Source organism: Propithecus coquereli, unplaced genomic scaffold (assembly GCF_000956105.1).
Source record: "Propithecus coquereli isolate 6110/MARCELLA unplaced genomic scaffold, Pcoq_1.0 Scaffold323, whole genome shotgun sequence".
Taxonomy (NCBI): domain Eukaryota; kingdom Metazoa; phylum Chordata; class Mammalia; order Primates; family Indriidae; genus Propithecus; species Propithecus coquereli.
Genome location: NW_012148875.1, coordinates 1239464 through 1260282, shown reverse-complemented (window position 1 = coordinate 1260282; position 20819 = coordinate 1239464). Strand labels below are relative to the sequence as shown.

The 20819-nt window shown below is 44.8% G+C and overlaps 2 protein-coding genes across 2 annotated transcripts in view; one reads left to right on the top strand and one right to left on the bottom strand.

Annotated features, from left to right (window-relative positions):
• The window catches only part of ANXA5 (annexin A5), a 28491-nt gene extending 19256 nt beyond the window's left edge, over positions 1–9235 (top strand). The window contains exons 9-13 of the mRNA XM_012650410.1: positions 4554–4647; positions 5551–5646; positions 7173–7231; positions 7464–7586; positions 8710–9235. Of these exons, the coding sequence (XP_012505864.1) occupies positions 4554–4647; positions 5551–5646; positions 7173–7231; positions 7464–7586; positions 8710–8772 (435 nt within the window). The 3' untranslated portion in view covers positions 8773–9235. The remainder of the gene's footprint in view (positions 1–4553; positions 4648–5550; positions 5647–7172; positions 7232–7463; positions 7587–8709) is intronic.
• A 4768-nt stretch (positions 9236–14003) lies between these two features.
• LOC105815249 (spermatogenesis-associated protein 31E1-like) lies at positions 14004–20184 on the bottom strand. The gene is made up of 8 exons (XM_012650396.1): positions 20088–20184; positions 18611–18665; positions 17492–17777; positions 16947–17267; positions 16512–16635; positions 15921–16096; positions 15421–15588; positions 14004–15320 (listed from the first exon to the last, which is right to left on the bottom strand). Exons 1-8 carry the CDS (start codon positions 20182–20184, stop codon positions 14004–14006), a joined length of 2544 nt encoding a protein of 847 aa, XP_012505850.1.
• Between the last annotated feature and the right edge of the window lie 635 nt (positions 20185–20819).

Here is a 20819-nt window from a genome sequence, read left to right as displayed (position 1 = left end):
TTAAGTAAATTGCTCTTATTCTGATCTGGTCAGCAAAATGTTTATTTTATTCCCAAAGCTAAAATGAAGTAAAATAAATTATGTAGTGAATTCCACCTAGATATATTTTTTGTTGATTGTGGAACATTCACAAAATAGAGAATGTTACAAAAAACCAGGTGTTATTAATTCCACTGCCAATTATGCAGTGGGTCTTTTAGCTGAGGATAAAGAAGGAAGAATAAAGTATTTGCTGGTAAGTGGGGTTTTATTGCATAAGAGATGATGAGTTATTTTAGTATTAGGAAGTTTCTCTACATTTCCTTTGACAGAATTCTAAATAGGATTGGTCTTTTGTCAGATGTTTTTTAGTGACGCCCAAATGAAAATTTGCACTAAAGGGATTTTTCAATCCCAGTGTAGTCTCAGTATGATTTATAAAGCAGTCAAGTGTAGGAAATAAATGCTAGGAACTTTGAAACATGAGTGTTGAAAACTGGGAATTGTTAATAAAGAAATTACTTGGGTTCTTTCTCTCTGGTTGCTTGTTTCAATTAAGAGAATATACGATTCTTGGCTGTCAGTCATACACCATTGAAAACAGGAGAACCACAGTCACATCTCCAGTTGACTGGATGTGTGATCTGACTTTGCTAATAGGAAAGAGGAGAGCATCTTCTTCTTTTGGGTTGGTTGATTTCGTCATTGGTTCAGAACCCTCTCATCTCTGCTTAGCTGGAGAGAGAAAATGAAAGGAATGAATGTTTACCAAGAGCTCTCAGTGCAGTAGTTGACTCTTGCCTCACTGTCCCTTATAAAATGCAAGCCTATTGTGTCACGTTCCTGATTAGAGCCTTAAAACCCTTGGTTGTTCCACTGTCTTCAGGATAAAGTCCAGGCCCCTGAAGTGGTTTCTGAGCCCTGCTGTCTGTGCCTTGCTTCTCTCTCACATGTGTTCTTTGTCCTCTTGTCCCTCCCTCCCCCCATCCAACGGACTGGTTCCTCTTCCAGGGTCAGTCCTAAGCTTAGATACTTTTCATGCATCCCTGGTTGAAACCCCCAAGTGTGAGTCAGGCGCCCCTCACAGGGAAAACCACAGCACCCCAGGCCTCCTGTCACAGTCCTGGCTGCCTGGGATTGAAGCTGCGTGCTTCCTTGACTGCCCTCCCAGTGCACTCTGGGCTGTCAGTTCAGTTGTATCCTCAGCTCCTACCATAGAGTAGGCACTCAGTATATAACTGGTGAATGAATTAGTGCATGACTCTAAAGTGGAAGGGGCAGTTTCCTTTTTATAGGTAAGGAAAGAAGCCCATGGCCCCCACTGAAGAGCACTGGACTGGGATTCCCAACCAGGCATATCTGACTCCAAAGCCCTTTCTCTTTCACTGAACGATAGTCTCAGTGTTCTTAAATATTAGCTACTCTTCTTGTTTTCTCTGTCATATCAAGGCTTTATTAAGTGTAGATTGGAAGCACAAATCTAGCTTAACTCCATCTTCTTGCAGGGAAAGGGCTAGAGCAGCCCTACAAAGTTGTACTCCCAGTGGTTAGGGGCTTCGTTCAGTATTGAGAGACCTGATTGCTTTCCAAGCATTATCTGTGGGCTTTGGTAGGAGCCAGTGCCGATTCTCACAATCATGCTCTCCAGAGTTGGAGTTTTGGAAGCTTTTCAACAGTTACGGGGTAAGAAGCCAACTCTAATGGTCTTAGATAACCACAGTGAGGCCTGCATTGGTGAGCAGTGGGCAGATTTCCCAACGCAGTTGGCGATGTAATGAGAGTGTGCTGCAGTATGAGGTTCCTGAGGGAAAAACAGTCCATTTTAACCTCACTTTCACTTGATTTCTCAGAGCACTCACTGGCTAGCACTGCTTCCCAAACTTTCCTGGGCATGTGAACCTCCTGGGGACCTTGTTAAGCTGCAGATTCTGATTCTGTAGGTGTGGGCGCGTCTGCATTTCTAACACGTTCTCAGGTGGTGCCGATGCTGTGTCCTCGGTACTTTGAGTACGGAGATGTCACTTACCTGTCATGCAGCGGGTATGGCCATTCAGAACCCTGAAAGTGAAATTTGGTGCATGTGGAAACTACTTTATGGAATTACTGTAAAATGTCTCTTGAATGGAATTCAGGCTTTCCTTACCCTTCCTGTGACCAGGAGCAACACAGAACACGTAACTGGTTATTAATTTTTGATTCTTTAAAATGTGTTATTATTAATTAATTCAACTTGTTGAAAACAATTATTCTTTGAGCATTATAAAAAGGAGCACACCCATTTATACCTCGTAGCGAGGGCAGCTGGACTGATACCACTAATGAGAATTTAAGATTCTTAACTGAGAGTAAGCCGAGCTCAACACAGCTGAAGGGCCCTTTCATTAAGCTGTTGAGTTTTTCCTCCTGATCCCTCACACTAAGAGGATTTCTACTGTTTGAGGGGTTTGGTAAGCAATGGTGAGTCATTCACTTAGGAATTGAACATTTTGTAGATAATCCACTTTACTTTTTAACATTTTTAATATGTTAAACCGATTTACTTTTCTTGATGTGTTAACTGATTTAATATTTTTAATGCATTGAAACTGATCTTCTTCCCCACCCAATCCCTGTTTTATGCTTTCTCTGGAGGGAGAACTGAGCTCTTAGGGGAAGAAGCTGGGAGGAGAAGGGAATCAGTGTTTATTGAGCACTGCTGCTGATTACCTGACACAGTTCAGTGCATTATGTAAATTGTGTCATCTCCAGAAACATCATTCGTGCTCTGCATGTGAGGACACTGGGGCTTGAGAGGAGATTAAGTAGTTCATATGAGATCTTGTGGATAAGGACAAAGACCAGGTCTTCTTTAACTCCAAAGCCTCTGTCCTTTGCCCTGAACTAGGGGTTATCACACGTGCTCAGGCTGCACTGGGAAGCTGAGGGGAGGGGCGGGAGGTGTGAGGGCTCCTCATCCAGAGCATCTCCTTGGATACTGGACGTCCGCATTTAGAAGAAAGGATACTTAGATTAAAACAAGATAAAGCTGTTAAATATCATTGTTTTATATGACATTGCCATTATTATTATCACATATGATCTACTTAATATTACTTTTAGAAAAGATGCTGCTCCTAAACATACTTCTTCCAAGAAAATTAAGAGATTATAGTAAGAAATAGCTGACATTTCACCAATTTTTATTCCCATATAACAGGCTTAACTGCTATACCTACTAGAGAAAATTCCTAGAAATATAGAAGAGTTGTTAAGAAATGCATGCATGGGCAATGCCTGCAATATTCTGCAGGATAAGCCTCTCCCCTTTTTAGCTATTAGTGTACGTGTATATCTTATCTACATGTAGAAAACATGCTAGAAGTAGTAACCAGCACCCTCAGGATGGTAACCAACATCTTCAGGATGTTGGTATTAATAGTAATTTTTGTTTTCTTACTTGTGTTTTTTCTTTGTTTTACAAAATTTCTCAGCATGTGTTATTTTTGTAATTAGATTTAAGAAGTTATTTTAAGAAAGATCTATATCACCATGATCAGAATTGTGATCAGATATTTATTTTTATCATTAAAATAGTTTTAAAAGTGAATGTAAAGATTTATAAGTCACATATTTTTTGATTTTCTGGAAATATAATAAAAAATAATTCTATACCACCATAACCTACATTCCTAAACATATTGTGATCAAAACTTCTACATCCAAATACATGTTATCATCACCTCCTATCCTTATTTGTTTTGCCACTTGTGAGCGTAAGGCCCATTCCAAGTGGCAGCCTCAGCAGATTGCATTCATCTTGGTTTAATAGATATACTTAACTTGAAATGAATGACTAAAAGGGAGTGTAGTCATCGTAAAGATCGATTCTTTGGGTTTTAATAAATTATTCACATCTCAATAAGTGGATTCAGATTTAATGATGTTTGTATATAAGGTTATTTTTTTAAGCAGTCCTATGAACACCGGAAAGCATATATTCTTTTCCATGTCAGAAAGGAAGTACGGGCACACAAACTGTTAAGCAAGTATTTATTAAGTGCGAGGCACTGCAACACTCACAACCTTTTAAAAATGTATTGTGACCCTTGGAAATATGAAAATATTATAGCTAGCCTTGGTTAAATCTCAATTATAAAGAGAAAATATGGAGTTTACTTTTAATCATGTGCTATGGAACTGCTATAGAACAAGCAAAACAGAAAACACAATTTAACTCCTAAATTCTTTTCCAGTCTGTAAATGGATATATCAACAGTGAGATAATCATAACTTTCCCCCGCCCCCTACCATTGCTCCTAAAGATTGAAAGTTATGGTGGACGTTTTGGGAGCACTTAACCTGCACCATTGCTATGCTTTATCGCTTTGACCACAAATCGTCTGTGGCATAGTTCATGACAAGCTCCAAAGTAGCTCCAAACTCAGCTGAGTTTCAGAGTAGGAAACGTTAGAAATGAAAACTCAAAGATGATAAGTCAGGTGAATTAATATTTAGGGAGCAAAAAACAAGTGTGATTAAGAACTTGGAAATGAGATGGAGGAACAATTTATTAATTGAGCTTGAAATTTTTGTAGGCTCTGTTTCAGGCTGGAGAACTTAAATGGGGGACAGATGAAGAAAAGTTTATCACCATCTTTGGAACACGAAGCGTGTCTCATTTGAGAAGGGGTGAGTGAAAAAAGAATCTGTATGGGGCAGATATTTTGGTAAATTTTGAAAGTGCGTGAGCCAGTATGCCAGAATACCTGTTGCATAGCAGGCACTTACCAAGTGAATCATGTTTTGTATTTCTTCCTTTTAGTGACCAGGAGAAATCTCATAGTTCTCTGCTGCTATTGTAGCTTTCACAAATTAGAGATCCTTAGTCTGCCCTTCACTATCAGAGAATGGCAAGGGAGGTCAGGCCTCTCAACTGTTAACTCTCATAGTCACAAATCACTGAGTAGTGACTCACTACGTGTCTTTCCTCCTAGATGTTGGTACCCAAGACCTCAGCTCTGGATGTCATCAATACTTGTGGTATCAGTTGAGAATGAGTTTAGTGGCAAGTGACAGAAAACCCTAATAGTGGCTTTAAAAACTGGGCTTAATTTCTGTAGATAGGATTCCATGATTGATTTGGGAGAACCTGAGATCTTTCCATTTTTTTGCTCCACTGTCTTTAGTGTTATGGTTTTCTTTCTCATGCTCATTCCCTCATTATCACAAGATAGCTGTGGTAGATCCAAACATGACCATTTTCACAGCAGGAAGAAAAGAAAGGGGTAAACTAGTCATATCTGTCACTTTTTATAAGAAAAGAGAAAGATTTCTCGGAATCCCCTCCAATAGATTTACCTGTAGGTCTCATTGGTTATAACTAGTAAGGAGAGGTGGGGAATCAGTGAACAGAGAACACTTATTTGTGATCCATTGCTCAGGGTTGGCACATCGAAGCTCTGAGTGCAAGGTTCTGCCAGGAAGGAAGGGGAAGATTTGTGTTCAGTGGGACAATACTTGGTCAAAGTAAATATCTCCTTTATGGAGAGAGTGATCCTTATGTGACTGAGAAATCATTTTCATTTTTTCTAGTGTTTGACAAATACATGACTATATCAGGATTTCAAATTGAGGAAACCATTGACCGGGAGACTTCTGGCAATTTGGAGCAACTACTTCTTGCTGTTGGTAGGTGATTTTACGATGTATGTACTATTTATGGTGATAAGAGCTAACATATTTCATTCAGTTGAGACTGTTTCTGAGAATAACCACCTAGTTATGAAAGGAAGAGCTTGATATGATATTTGAGTGAAGGCTAACACCTAAATTTCCAATGCAAAAGTTTGTTTTGTTGTTGGCAATACATGATTAGCTGGTTAGTTCATCCAATCCTGTGGAAATGCCAAAAGAGTTGTTTAAAAATCATTTTGAAGATGCATTAAACACATTACTATTTCATTACGAACCTGAAATGTTGTGGCCATTTCTCAGAGGCTTGTAAATGTTATTTCTGATACCTGTGGAATTTTAGAAATCTTTTGAATATTGTCCTCACAGCTTTGAGGCAGACTGAAAAGTTGTCATTTGGTTTAGAAAATAGTGTCTTTGATTTAATAGAATATGTGATGATGGTTGTTTTCAGACTAAATAATTTAAAGTTTTAACTAAATATTCAGAATAATCTGGGGAAATTGGAGAACTGAGTTTCTGTGCAGGTGATTGTAATTGTATACATTCTCCAAATCCAGGGGGAATCGAGTTTGTGAGTTCCCAGAGGGTCTTAGTTTTCACACGGGTCTGGAGTGAGCCTCTGTCTGCTGTTTGTTGCACGTACTTGGCATTGAGCTCGGGCTTTTGTGCTCTCTGTCTTCTGGAGAATAAGCCAAAGGTGTACATGAACCATCTCTAAAAGTAGCCCTTCGTTTGAGTACATAGTTAATGAACTTTCACTAGAAAACTTAGCTCCTTCATAATTGGAATACATAAAATTTATGATATTTTAGGTACTGGTGGCCATTTTTCTTGAGCATGGGAAAAGGGAGAATTAAGAAAACCCCAGATGCAAAGATTATTTTTGTATGTTAAGGAATTTCCATATGATAGGTTTTCTAAAGCTAAGCAGACTGAGGTCTGAGCGGCCTTAGACATGTACATGTTCAGAGAGGATATGCTTTTCTGATATCAGTTTACCTGGGTATTTGTACTGAAATAGACAGTCTCATCCTACTCTGTGTGAATCATGGATATTAAAGAATAAGGAGCAAGTTCAGGAAGATAGTCCAAGAGTTTTCAAAGATTAGTGATTTTGTAGTGTTTGCTTGAATTCTAGGAATGAAAACTTCCCAGGTGTTTGTGTAATTTATTGGCTATGAAGAAAGTTGTATGATAACAACTCAGGCTGCCAGAACTGCAATATCCAAAAAGCGCTTATAGAACAAAGGGGCATAGAAAAAATAGTGCCCCTTGTTCTACATGTCTTTCTGTTTAGACCTCAGAACTCCAAGGAATATCCAAGCCAGTATCTAATAAAATACCTGGTGAATGACGAAATCAGGTCAGCTTACAAATAAGCAACTCTTTAGCCTCTGTTACTTTTATGCTCTTAGAGAAGTAGAGCTATAAGCAAAAGGCAGCATTTGATTTTTAATTACTTAATTCTTTTTAAGTAATAAAAGAATAGCATCTGACCACTGGATTATTTATTTTCTTAGTGAAATCTATTCGAAGTATACCTGCCTACCTTGCTGAGACCCTCTACTATGCTATGAAGGTAAATGGATCTTGCCTCTTCTATCTGATCAATTTCTCTTTCTAATTATTATCTTTCTCTATGTCTGGTTGTGTTTTAGTTGATAGACCTTTGGAATTTTTCTCTTCTTAAAATGTGCCGCTCAGTTCTACTAAATTGTTTTACTTTATTGATTGACCCCAACTCAGGGGCATTTGAAGCTATATTTGAAGTAAACCGTGTGCCTCTCTCTTTCTCTTTTTCTTTTTTAAAGGGAGCTGGGACAGATGATCACACCCTCATCAGAGTCATGGTGTCCAGGAGCGAGGTTGATCTGTTTAACATTAGGAAGGAGTTTCGGAAGAATTTTGCCACCTCTCTTTATTCCATGATTAAGGTAGTAGAATGTTTTTTTTAAATTTATGTTTAGAAATCCAAAGCTGACCAATATGTAGAGCATGCCAGGCATGGATGGGAGAATCCAATAGTTGTGTCAAGTTTAAAATTTTAGTGGTCTGATAAGAGAGCTATGGGTTAAAAAGCTCAGCATAATGTTTCCTGAAGTAGCGATGACGGCTTCCAAGCGAAAGCTTTGGCGTTGGTGTGGCTGAGGCTCTTGGTGAACTCAACAAACCCCGCCCTGTGCCCATGATAATAATGTGTTCTTTTATCAGGTCCAGCTGTTTTTATTTTATTTTTCTTCTTTTATTTCAGATCAGTTTTACCTTTCTTTATTGTCTTTATCACCTTGTCTCTGGTGTTGGTTCATAGTTCAGGAAAGAACCAGTCAGGTCTAGAGTAAGCAAGGAGCGTAGGTATTATTTTTGTTCTTTTAAAAGCAAGCCACTCCGTGGCCTATAATTAAATTTGGCTTATAGTCGACTTTTTTTTGTTCTTTTTTTTTTTTTGATAAAGGTTAATAATAATAATTATAATGTGGGCCATGTGCAAAGCAGGATTTTTGAGCACAAGCTTTTAATTTAGTATGTGTGTGGTGTGGCTGGAGAGCTTATCTGTGCATTTGTACACAGCTTGAAACATTAATTTATCATGCACATCTGTGAGTGAGACAAGCAGGGCAGAGCGTGTCCTGCCCTTCTGTCTCCGAGACAAAGCCGGAGTGGCCTGGCAGCCCAGCATTGTCCCCCTTTAGCCAGATACATACTGTGTGATAGAAACTAGCGTCTATTTAGAAAGCTGGATTTGAATATAGTTGTTAAGGTTTCCCTGTTCTTTGTGTTACCAGAGGGAAAAAACATACTTCCTGTCAGAGAGAACTGTGCCTTTAAGGGGTAAAATTAGAAAGCTGAACATAAGTTATAGTGATAGGAAACTCCCTGTGTAACATTCCTGATGAGAAAGTCACACACACACACATACACACACACACACACACACACACAGATTACCCTTGGGAGAAAAGTCATATGAATCAAATTTGTTGCCAGATATTTGTTAGTTTTAAAATTTTCTGTGGCTTCTGTGAGTCATGGAGGTTAACAGAATACATTCGGTTTCAGAGTGATACATCTGGGGACTATAAGAAAGCCCTCCTGCGGCTCTGTGGCGGAGAAGATGACTAACGTGCCACCAGGAGAGAGTCCCTGCTCTGTGTCTGCTCAGCCCCACTGCCTCCCTTCAGCACGTCTAGCTGCACCTGTATGCCAGCGCTTAGCACATCGCCTTATTCACACTAGTATGCTAGCGACCAAAGTATGTGTCGTAGGAGAAAACAGCGGTGCTTCCTGCTGATCTTCGGTCGGGATCTTACTATCTCTTTGGCTGCTGTAGTACCAAAGTGTACTTATGTTACTAAGTCTAACGTGTGGATCATTTGTATTTTCCTTTAAGAGGTTAGATTGCTTTTAGCCCTTTTAAAAACATCTTTTATATTAAATTGATAACCGTTTTACCTTAATCGGAACCTTAGCCTTGAAATTGTGAACTCCTAGAAGCGTTATTAGTCAAGTTTGCTACTAAACCTGCAGAATTATGGTGGTTGTAGTCAAAAGATTAACAAAAAATAAACATTTCCTTCTCCCTGAATTATGTGTGAGTGTGTGTTTGGAAAGTTTATTTAATTTATCTATTGAACAATGGTATCTTTTTTCAAGCCAGTCAATTGATAATGGTGTCAGTTAAGAACTGAATTTACAGTTGGTCTTTGGATAATGAGAAATGCACCACCAACACCACAAACTGAATTTCCTTCATGGTAGGGAATGAGGGAGAAATGGAAGGGTTCTCTGATTTATTTGCAGCATGTTTATTTGGGCATCCATTAACGTAATACTTGTGCTACTTGCTTAGTAGAAAAGCTAATTTTAAAACTTAACCTAAAAATTTCAGAGTACTACCTTTCTGTTCCTATTATAGACTTCTCCCAGCCCCCATTTACCATCCGCTACCTTTGAGGAAAAAAAAGCAGGTTTTTTTTTTTTTTTTAGAAAGAAATAATTTCTTTATCTGTTCTAGCCATCTCAAAAAATTACAGCTGAATCCACAACTCTCATCCCATCGATGAATTAAATATATAAAAAATCATACAAATATTAAAGAAATTTTAATATCTGACTATGGAAATACTAGTCACTATGTTATAAAATCTAGAAGCCATAAATGAAAAAGGTAGTACATTCAACTAAACAAATCTTAAACTTCAAGAATTGAAAGTTAAATATTTATGAATGGCCAAAGTCACAATAGACAAATTTAAAAGAAAAACAATCACCTACAGAAAAATATTTGCAACTCATGGGTGTAATTTCCCTGATATATAAAGAGGTCCTTCATATCGAAAGAAAAAGACCAATAACTCATGAGAAATGAGGGCCAAGGACGTGAAAAGATCATTTACAGAGCAGGCAATACAAATTATTCTGAAACATTTGGAAAGGTGTTTAATCTCATTCATAATAATAATGCAAAATAAAGCTGTGGTGAGGTATACATTTTCACTTAGCAGTATAGCAAAGATCAAAAAGTTATTGACAATGACCTTGTGAAACAGTCACTGTTATATCTGGGTGGTGCCACTATGAATTGTTCTGTCCTCTTTGGCGGGCATTTGGCATTATACATACCACATTTGTAAATACACATATACTTTGATTCAATAGATGTATTTCTAGGAATTGTACAGATATCACTTATGTGAAATAACATAGGTATAAGGCTATTCACTATAGCATTGCTTCTAATAAAATACTGAAACAATCTAAATGTTAATAGGGGACTGGGTAAAGTAACAATGGTACATTTGTACAGTGGATACAACACAGCTACAAAGAATAAGAAAGCTCCATATGTACTGATGTGGAAAAATATTGAGGAATTGAGGAGTATTGTTAAATGAAAACATTGAGATGCAGAATAATAGTCCCAATATGGTTATCATTTGTGTATAAAAGGGAAAAATAAGAATTCATGTATGCATTTGCTGTGCCAGAATAGAACACTTTTGAAGGATACATAAACTGGCAATCATGGTTGTGTGTGGGCAAAGAAACTGGGTAGATGAGAAACAGAGAAAAGAGGGAGATATTTCATTGTATGCCTTTTTAATATTCTGATCATTGAATCAAGGAAATATATCTTTTAAAACACACACATTACCCTAAAACAAAATCTTTGATAATTTATAATGGAAAAATACGAAGAGGAACGTGTTTTTAAAACGCTTTCAATATAAATTACATCAGTGTGTGAGAGCATGGTGGTTATTATTCAGCCCAATCTCTGCTTGATTTGACACTGCTCAATTCTGCAAAGCTTAGGTATTGCAAATTCAGGGAAATCCTGGAGATAACCAACAGCCAGTCCAGTTTCAAGTTAAGCCCAATTTCAGGTTACTTGCTTTTTATTTATTTTTTTCTAGAATTAGGTTATATTGAGTTTGCATACGGTAAAATTCATCCTTTTTAGGTGTACAGTGCATTGCATCTTGACAGGTGCATACAGTGGTGCAACCATCACCACAGTTAGGGGATGGGATATTTCCACTACCCCTTCCCCCCAAAAAAGTTCTTCTCAAACGCTTTTGTAGTCAATCTTTCCTGCCCACTCCCAAACCTAGGCAACTACTAATCTGGTTTCTGTTCCTATGGTTTTTCCTTTTCCAGAATATCAAATAAATGGAATTATACAATATAGCCTTTTGAGTCTGAATTCTTTCATATAAAAAATACATTTGAGGTACAACCTCTTGCAGCATGTATCTGTAGTTTTTTTTTTCCTAAGTAACATTCCACTGTATGAATATAACACAGTACGTTTATGCATGCAGCAGTGAACAGACATTAGAGTAGTTTCCAGTTTTGGGTGATTACGAATAAAGTAGTGACTTTATAAACATTCATGTACAATTTTTATGTGGACATGTGTTATTTCCCTTGGGTAAATAAGAATGAGATTGCTGGGTTATATGGTAAGTCTATGTGTAACTTTATAAGAAACTGCCAAACTGTTTCCCAAAATAATGGAACCATTTTGCTTCCTACAGCAATGTGTGTGTGTATATGTATTTGTGCATTTATACATATATATATAACATTTTTAATGTATAAATATCAAATATATATATCTACCACAAGCTCAGTGGCAACGGTTACCTTATAGTTCTGGAAATCAGAAGTCTAAAAAATTAGTCTTACTGGGCTAAAATAAATGTATTGGCAGAGCTGTGTTCCTTTGTGTAGGATCTAGGGGAGAATCAGCTTTCTTGCCTGTTCCAGCTTTTAGAGGCTGCCCACATTCCTTAGCATGTGGCCCCATCACCAACATGGGGCAGGACAATGCTGCTCCAGGAACTGGATTGTGTGTGCTTTTGCCTCCACTCCTCATCTATTACGACCACCTTGAATTGCAGGTGCATTGAGGATTCAGGGAAAGGTATGCTTTCCATGATGGGGTCTGTCCCAGAGAAAGAAGTGGAACACACTAACGCAATGCCTTTCATGAACGTTATAATAAAGCCACATTTCTTTTGTTTTCCTTTTAAGTCACACCATGGTTAAAAATAAGACTGCCATCAAGAAGAGTTCCCATACTTTTGAAGTATATTGTTATCTAAATGGTAAAGTGACTTTCTTTGGCTGAAATAATAGCATGTATCATAACTTGGTGGTGGTGGTGGAAATAATTTCCTGTTGGGCTATCACTGGTCGATGGATGAAAGAGCTTCTCCTACATGGGCTGGATGACGCAGCCGAGGAAGCATTGGTCTGAGTTAGAAGATGTGGCAACCAAGTACATGTGTGGTTGGGGGATATCTCTGTGTCTCAGGGTCCCAAGGCCTTGTCAGGTTACTGGGCTAGAGGAGAGGCCATGGTTATTGCTTTGACAGTGGCTCTTCATCTTCCTTCTTCTCCTCCTCTCCTCCTCTTCTTCATCTAAAGCCTCCCCTAAGTCCTCAGACAATGAGGGATGGTTATGGTGTGAGGTTGGGGTGAAGGGTAGTGTTGCCCCTGAGCAAATGGGGGAGCCACAGCACCCAGAGCTCCTTCTGCTAAGTTCTGCTTCCTACTTAGATCACACACTTCCTTTCTTTAGAATTCCAGAGGGATGGCACGCAGGCTGGTCACCTGCACGGCGCGGTAGCGACCTTCTGGCAAGAGGGCTTTGCTTTCCCGGGCCCCGCCCTCCACGTAGGGGCCACGACCCTTCCCCTAGGCTGGAGGGGGCGCTGTGCACAGGGAGGTCACCTCGTAGGGAGCCCCTGCACTCTGTAGCCTTCCTCTCCTGGCTTCTGATTCTTCTTGCACCTTACCTTCTTCCTCCGTGGGCCATGGTCGGGTGACTCCTGGGCACGCTCCCGGTCACGCCAGAGGGTAAGGTGGAGGCCGGGAAGGGGAGGCTCCTGTCACCAAGGCTGAGCCCAGAGGGCTGGGTAGTCTGTTCCCCACCATGAGCCAGGGGAGCCAGATCTCTCTGCCCCTGAAGCCAGGGCCAGCACTTCTGGAACTTCCAGGCCCACCTCTAGGAAGTGAGGCTGCTTGGCTCCCACACTCCTGGGGCCCCAGGGGAATTTCCACCCTAAGAGGCCTCAGTAAGCCCATCCCACACCGCTGCACAAAGTTCAGGGCAGAGAGAAAGCTGGAAAGACAGAGTAAGGCAGGTCCTCAGTTGTGGTCTCCATAGGGTTTGCCAGTCCTGACAGGCCTGAAGGCTCTCTGTAATCATGGAGTTGTGACAAGCTGCCGTGAGGGACCCCAGGGTGCAGGTGGGTCTGCAAGCCCCCGACAGCCTCCCTATGTCCAGAAGCCACGCTCAGGAGGAGTGGACACTGATCCCCTTTCCTGCGGCCCAGCACTCCACAGACAGAAGCCACCACCTCTGATGAGGAAAAGCACATCTATTAGGAAGCAATACATCTTGGTAAGAAGCCATTAGCATATAGGGGATGTGCAAACAGGTTTTCTCTGCCTGTCCCCAATTTTTTCTGGAAGAAAACTTTTCCCACCGGGGAAGGCATGAGAAGCATGATCTGGTTGAACAGACAAGCACGTTGGCTAATAGTGAAGGTGGCCTGAGGCTCTTGCCACCCTTGGCCCATGCTGGCAGGGACTGGCTGGGGCCATAGGCTCCCTGGACCAGGAGGCCCAAGTGCTGTCCCTGTCTCGGACCCACCTGTTCTTGACAGGACGGCTGTGGCCCATGGGGGAGGCGTGGTGACTGCAGGCCCTATCTGTCATTGCTTTCTTTTGCTCTGGGTGGGAGGGGTAGCAGGACTGCCCATCCACTGGGGCCTGGAGTTCCTCTTTGTGGTAATTGAACTCTGAGGGACCATGTCCTTGCTGAAGCCCCAATTTGTCCACTAGGATCTGTCCAACGAGTGTAATGACTGCCTGGACTTCAGCATCCCTGCTGGACAGTCTTCTTGGGGCCGGCCCTGGGCTCCAGGCTTCGCCGATGCAGGCTTGCCTTTCTGCAGGGGAGCTTCCTGCCGTGTGCCTTTTTTACTGGGGTCAAGACACTGCAGGCCGTGACTGATCCTTCTCGTGGAGTGGCTTTCCGGAGGTGCCTGTCCCTTCTTTCCCAGGAACTGAGAGTATTTGCTCCCACGGGTTTCTCCTATTTCCCTGACCTGGACAGGGAGCCTCATCCCACTGGCTTGGGAGGCCCTTGGTCCTGCAGCTGTTTGTTCCTGCTGCCCTCGTTTGGGTCTCTTGTCAGTAGGACCAAGCATCTTGCTCTGACTCTTCCACAGGGCCTTGACTTTTGGGCTCCTGGGCTCCTGCTGCCCCTGGCTGCTGCCTCCCTTCCACGTGGGGTCACAAAACCCCTGGGAAGCTGACGTGTCCCTACTGGGCACATTCTGGGAACCAGACAGAGGGGCCTGAGAAGGCAACATGTCTTCAGGGGGGAGCATGTTGGTGTGACGGCCCCGAAAACGCAGGCCAGTGGCACAGTCTTGGAGGAGGACGTCGGTGGCAGGGCCTTGAAGCTGGTTCTCTGTCTCTACCTGCACTTTGAACTCGAACTTACTGACAACCTGTGCTTTCAGATGTAGCTCTCCTGGATCCTGGGTACCAGAAATTCTAGAGAGTGGAGAGCTTTTACTGGTCCTCAGAGATCCTGAACTGGGATTTACATTAGCAGTTTGGGAGTCTGCCATCACACTGGCTCCCACGGTGACTTCCCAAGCAGGGGTCTTCTCCTCAGCCTCCACTGGCTCCATGGTCTCCTTGGCCCCTGAAGACTGGGACCCTACAGTGAGCTCCAGCATTGCTGTGCTGCTGCAGGGGTCTCCTGAGGCCACGCTCTCCTTCTCCTCCCATGGCTCATGCCTGGCCATCGCTGGACTTGGACCCAGCTCTGGGCTGCCTCTCCCGGTCCCCAGGACAGTAGTGCTCTGCCACGTTCTGCTCATGAAGCTGCATGTGAGGGGCTGAGAAGGCCACCTGCCCTCTTGTCCAGTCAGAGGGGCCTCTGAGTGGCCACGGTTGTCCCCAGACTGGGTCCCTGTCAGGTCCCGCTGGACTTCCTCCCCCACAGGTGACGGGGCAGAGAGAAAACCAGTCAGGGTGAGGACTGACTTTTCTTTTATCACCTTCTCTCCTGGGCCTTTCCAAGGACGTTCTCCTAGGAAATTGGCAACCCCGGCTATAGAGTTGTCCCCAAATTCACTGACCTCCCAGGGGGGGAAGGGTGGAGTATGCAAAGGGTGGGGGTTGAGCCTTGAGATTTACAGGCTCCAGGGACTGGAGGTTTGAACCCCACCTGTGCCTCACCCGAAACCTTGTAATATGCGCTTCTAGCATCAGTTGAGCGCACGGATCGAGGAAGAAAAGCTCCTGGGAGGTGTTCACACAGCATTTCCAACCCCTCCAGGATGCTAGATTTCTGGGCTTCGTGAGGGTGTCAGACTTGACAATAGCATGGCTGGCAGTACGCCGGGACTAAGGCACAGGCACAGGGACCGTGCCCTCGATCTCCCCCAATTTCCAGTCCAAATGGGACTTCAGGTTTTTTTCAACATGCTGCTTCTCTGGGCCCCTGAGTAGGTAACTTCCTGATTTACACCTCTGGGGCCTAATCCAGTCACTATCTTCTGACTTCTCCTCATCATCCTCAGAACCTTCACTGAAGCATTTCTTGAACCTGTACATGGATCTTCTGGGCCCCTCTCCAGATCTTGCCCTAGATCCCTGCTTGGGTCCTTGTCTTCTTTGACACTCACGGAGCCCTTCTGAGAGAATCTTTCAGAGTGCCTGGACCCCACCTTCTGTACCTCCTTGCTGCTTTCACCTGCCGCTAACACAGGAGGCTGGGACTGGCTCGTCCCCAGGAATTCACCCTGAGGCTGCATCAGTTCCCCTGAGGCCTGGGATCTGCGCGGAGGACCCGACTCGTGTTTGTCTGGGATGAAACTCCTCTGAGTGTATTGCTCCTGCTGCTCCTGGTGCTCTGGGCCAATGAAAGGCCCAGGAAGGGTGGAGCCTGACTTGTGGCTCTGGGAGGCCCAGCTGTCCTGGGCAAAGTTGGGAGTGGGTTGGTTAAAAGCTTCCTGAGCATTTTTTTTTTTTTTTTTTTCACTGTGTTGCCCGGGCTAGAGTGCCGTGGCATCATCTTAGCTCACAGCAACCTCAAACTCCTGGGCTCAAGCAATCCTCCTGCCTCAGCCTACCGAGTAGCTGGGACTACAGGATACGCCACCATGCCCGGCTAGTTTTTTCTATATATTTTTAGTTATCCAATTAATTTCTTTACATTTTAGTAGAGACGGGGTCTCGCTCTTGCTCAGGCTGGTTTCGAACTCCTGAGCTCAAACAATCCACCCGCCTTGGCCTCCCAGAGAGCTAGGATTACAGGCGTGAGCCACCGCGCCCGGCCCCTTCCTGAGCATTTTTGAGCAGAGAGGGTAAAATCCTCTTCCATCTCAGTTGCTTCTGCAAGGGCCATTCCAGATGTTCACTTTTGGTTGGGATGAGGAATTGTGCCTTCTCCTGGGATGTAGGGCAAGTTGTTCTATGGTCTCCTGTAAGGTCCCCTTTCCCTGGGAGTGGACAGCAGTATGGTATGTCTGGGGGGGAGGGTGGGAGAGGGGCCTGGGTGTGTTTCTCATCCAGATGTGGGGCTGGGGCTGGGGCTGGGACAAGGTTTGAGTCCAAGGCTGGGGCCGGGTCATGTGCTGGGGCCAGGGCTGGGCCTGGGGAGGCTGTGAAGGTGCTTCAGCCCTAGTTTCAACTGGAAAAAAGTCAGGGACTTCACTGAATGAAACAGAGCGACGTGTTTTTGAGGGAGACGTTCTAGAGACCCAGGCAGCAGCCACCAGGGACTCGCTGTGCAAAGATGGGAGGCCCCAGAAGAGCTGGCTGCATTTCTGTGGCAAATGGTCCCCCACAGCCTTGGGACGGGGGAGCTGCTGAGGACCAGGCAGCTGCTCTGGTTTGTCTGTCATGTTCCAGAAGCCGTGTGTGGCTGTGGTGCTCTGCTCCTGGCTAGGTGACACTAATACATTCCCCTGAGCAGCCTGGGGGTAGTCTGGGCTCATTTGTTTCAGAAATGGCCCCTCTTTTTCTTTCTGCTTCCACAGCTTCAGTTCTGCTCTCTTGGTGATGAGTATCTCCAGGAGCTTCTGGATGTTGGGGTGGAGGAAGGCGGGGCTGCCAGCCTCCCTCTGCCTGCGTGTGGGGTCTCCCCAGAAACTAGCCTCTGGTGGATGATGGAAAAGAGGCTCCTGCTGGGATTTGCTGTCATGTGAGGTGGGGAAGAACAGGGCCTTGGCAGTTCCCCACCACCAGGACAGGAACAAAATGGTGCATTCAAGGCCTGAAGTGACCCAGACGGGAGGCATCAAACCTGGAGGTGAGCTCTCCGGGACAGTGCTCGGGGCGGGGGGGGGACTCTCTTCAAGTCAGACTGGTCTCCTTGAGGTTCGACTGACAGGGTGGAAGCCAGAGGTGGAGGATGCTCGGTCAGGGGAGCCGGGAAAGCCAACAGGGTCGAGGTGGTGGGAGAAGCATCTTCCACCTGCTCCCCATGGGGCCGGTGGGCGCTGGCAGGTGCTGGTTTGCACGCCTCCCCCAGGGGGTCTGGACATGAGAGCTGATGAAAGTCCCCCTTGTCAGGGAGCTGCCCCAGGTGGCTGCAGGAGACAGGAGGCACAAGCTGCAGCAGGGAAGGGTGGGGCCAGGGGCTGGGCAGGGGTGGGCACTTGCGGCCCCTGGCCCCTCATCTGCCCCACTCGGACTTCACAGAGCTCTGCCCCTCCCAGGCCCCAGAGCTCTAGTCACATCCCATTCCCTTCCCTGGTCTCCCCCTCCCAGGTCAGCCCCAGGCCCTGGGGTTGCTTTCCAGGCCCTGGTAGGAAGGAGGACAGGGAGAGAAGGGGACAGTCCTCACCTCTGCAGAAGTGAAGTCAGGTCCTGAGCGCCCTCCAGTTCCCTCAGGCAGTCTCTACAAACTGGAAATCAGGAGTTGGGATGGGGGAAGGGAGAGGCCTGGGGATCTTGCAGGAGGCTGAATGTCTCTCTAGACCATGGCGGATTGGACCCTGGAGACCATGCATCAGTGTCCAAGGCCATGTGACCCCAGCAGTGACAGCAACAAGCTCTTTCTTTGGGCAGAACTTTATCATGTACACAGTGCTCCTACATCTACCCACCAGGGTCCTCATACCCCCTGTCGGGGAGAGGACAGGGGCCACCTCAAAGAGGAACCAGCCTTAGCCAGGCTGAGCAGCTGTCCACAGTTGGGCCTGGAGGCACTCCCTGCACATCCAGGCCCCTACTGGGCAGTGCCCATTCCCTGCCTGCCTGGCTTCACGCATACCATGAGATCTGAGAAGAATCCCAGGCTTTGATTTCCTTCCCTGGAGCTCCCCTCAGGCCTCTGCAGCTGACTTCCTGGGAGACTCACCCCTCAGGGACAGTGAAGCTAAGTCCCCCTGGGGGCTCTGGGCAGGGCGCAGAGCCTTACCTCTCAGGGCACAGCTCTTCCTGCTCCCGGGCCTTTGCCTCTTCTCCACTGGATGCTGAGAGACAAGAAAAACTGAGGGGCTGGGACCAGACATTCAGTGCTCACGGAGGACATGACCTTCTGCATCTGGCTAATGGGCCTCTGTCTTCTTTTCTTTCCTTTTACTCATTTTTAAAGTGGATAAAAATATTTTCTGTTTTCCTTCATTGAAAAATGCAAAGAAGGATTTTTTTTTGAGATCTACCATGGGAGTCTTTCATAACTGTTCCTCTAGTGACGTAAAATAAAATCTTAAGCCCTCCAACTGATTGAACAGACACCCCTCTTGGCCAAGGGGACCCCAGCAAAACCTTCCAACTGAGTTGCCTGCCATGAAGTGAAGAGAGGTCACAGTGGCCTAGTCATGCCCCTCCCTTTCAGAGTTACTCATGGTAACAGTAAGATATTATATTATTAAATTATTAACAGGACCTACGGCCATGGAAAACCACACCTGAAGGCCATCACTTTGCTTAACAGATCACTTGAGTATGCTATCTGTCCAGTGGCTTGTCTCCAATTAACAGACTTCCTTATTTTAACTAAAGACATTCCAAGCCGTTAGACAAATCTTCATTCTTTAACCAATTACAAATCAAAGAATCTTTGAACCCACCTATAACCTGTAAGCTCTGACTTTGGGACGTCCTGCCTTTTTGGGCCAAACCAATGTACAGCTTCCATGTATTTATTTATTATTTTGTGTGTAATTCCTGTCTCCATGAACGTATAAAGCCACATTAACCTGGCCTCCTTGGGCACATCTTCTCAGGACCTCTCAAGGCCACATGTTCTGGGCCGTGATCACATACAATCCACTCAGAATAAACTTCTTTAAATTATTTTACAGAGCTTGGGTTTATTTCCCATTAACACTTTGCTAGAGAAACTGACTCAGACCTCCAGGTGCCTCTGAGCTGTCAGGCAGGGTTCTGCTTCCCGAGGTGGCCAGAGGCCACTCCAGCCCCTGATGGGAGGCTCTTGGGAGATCTGCACAGTTCTCAGATCATCCAACACCGAGGAAAGGCCGGGCCACAGAGATGCAACAGATCACTGATGAACCAGGGCTCAGAGCCATCCTCACAGGAGATCTCAACTCTCTCATAACCCCATCCTCGGCCCCTGAGCCCCAGCATTTAATTTAGTCTTGAGGCCTCCTGCGCACCCACACAAGTGGTCCGAAAGCTTTGGATAGAAATCCTATGCCACTCCAAACACCCGCTGCCCTGCCTGGACCTAGAAGGATGAAGAGATTCTCAGCTCAGGACTCTCTACTAGATTTGGAAAAGTGGAAATTACAATAGAAAAGAGAATCATTCTCTGCTGGGTCTGGGCTGAGAGTTCCTTACCTTCCTGATGTTTCTTTACTGCCCAAGTGGTGGTGAGGATGGATCACTCCCGAGGCAGGGGCGTAACAGGAGGAAGGGCCCCAGCCCACACAGGAAGCCCAGGGTGATGTGTACCGCCCAGGAAGTGGAGCTGGGGCTCAGCCATGAGGCACTAAAGCTTTTCAGAGAAAAGAGATGATTCTCCATCTTCTGAATTGCATTGTTGCCCTAAAGCAACTGAGCTGTAGGAGTGTCCTTTGGGGCCCATTGACTAGGGCCCAGGCCTGCATCACAGAGCTGCGGCCTCCTCATCACAAAGGGCTCCTGAGGGTAGCGGAGGAGTGTAAGGGGAGGAGGCTGAATCACAGCCCCTCCCCTACCACCCTACCCTGCCATCCCTCCACTCCCTGGGCCTCCTGGATCCCTCCTTCAGACTCCACCTGCTCAACCTGTCAGAGATAGACCTCAGTCAATTTTATATTCCTTCCCTTGAAACCCAGGTATTACCTGGTTCCTTTTATCCGCTGGAGATCCTGGCTTGAGCTCACCAATTTCATAGCCTTTTTTAAAAAAAAATTTCAGAATATTAACAGGGGTACAAATGCTTTGGTTACATAAATTGCCTTTGCACCGCTGAGCCAGAGCTACAAGCCTGCCCATTCCCCAGACAGCACGCACTGCACCCGTTAGGTGTGAATTTACCCATCCCCTCTTCCCCCCTCCCACCTGCCCAACACCCTATGAATGTAACTTTCCATATGTGCACATTAGTGTTGATCAATTAGTACCAATTTAATGGTGAGTACATGTGGTTGTTTTTTCATTCTTGTGATACCTCACTT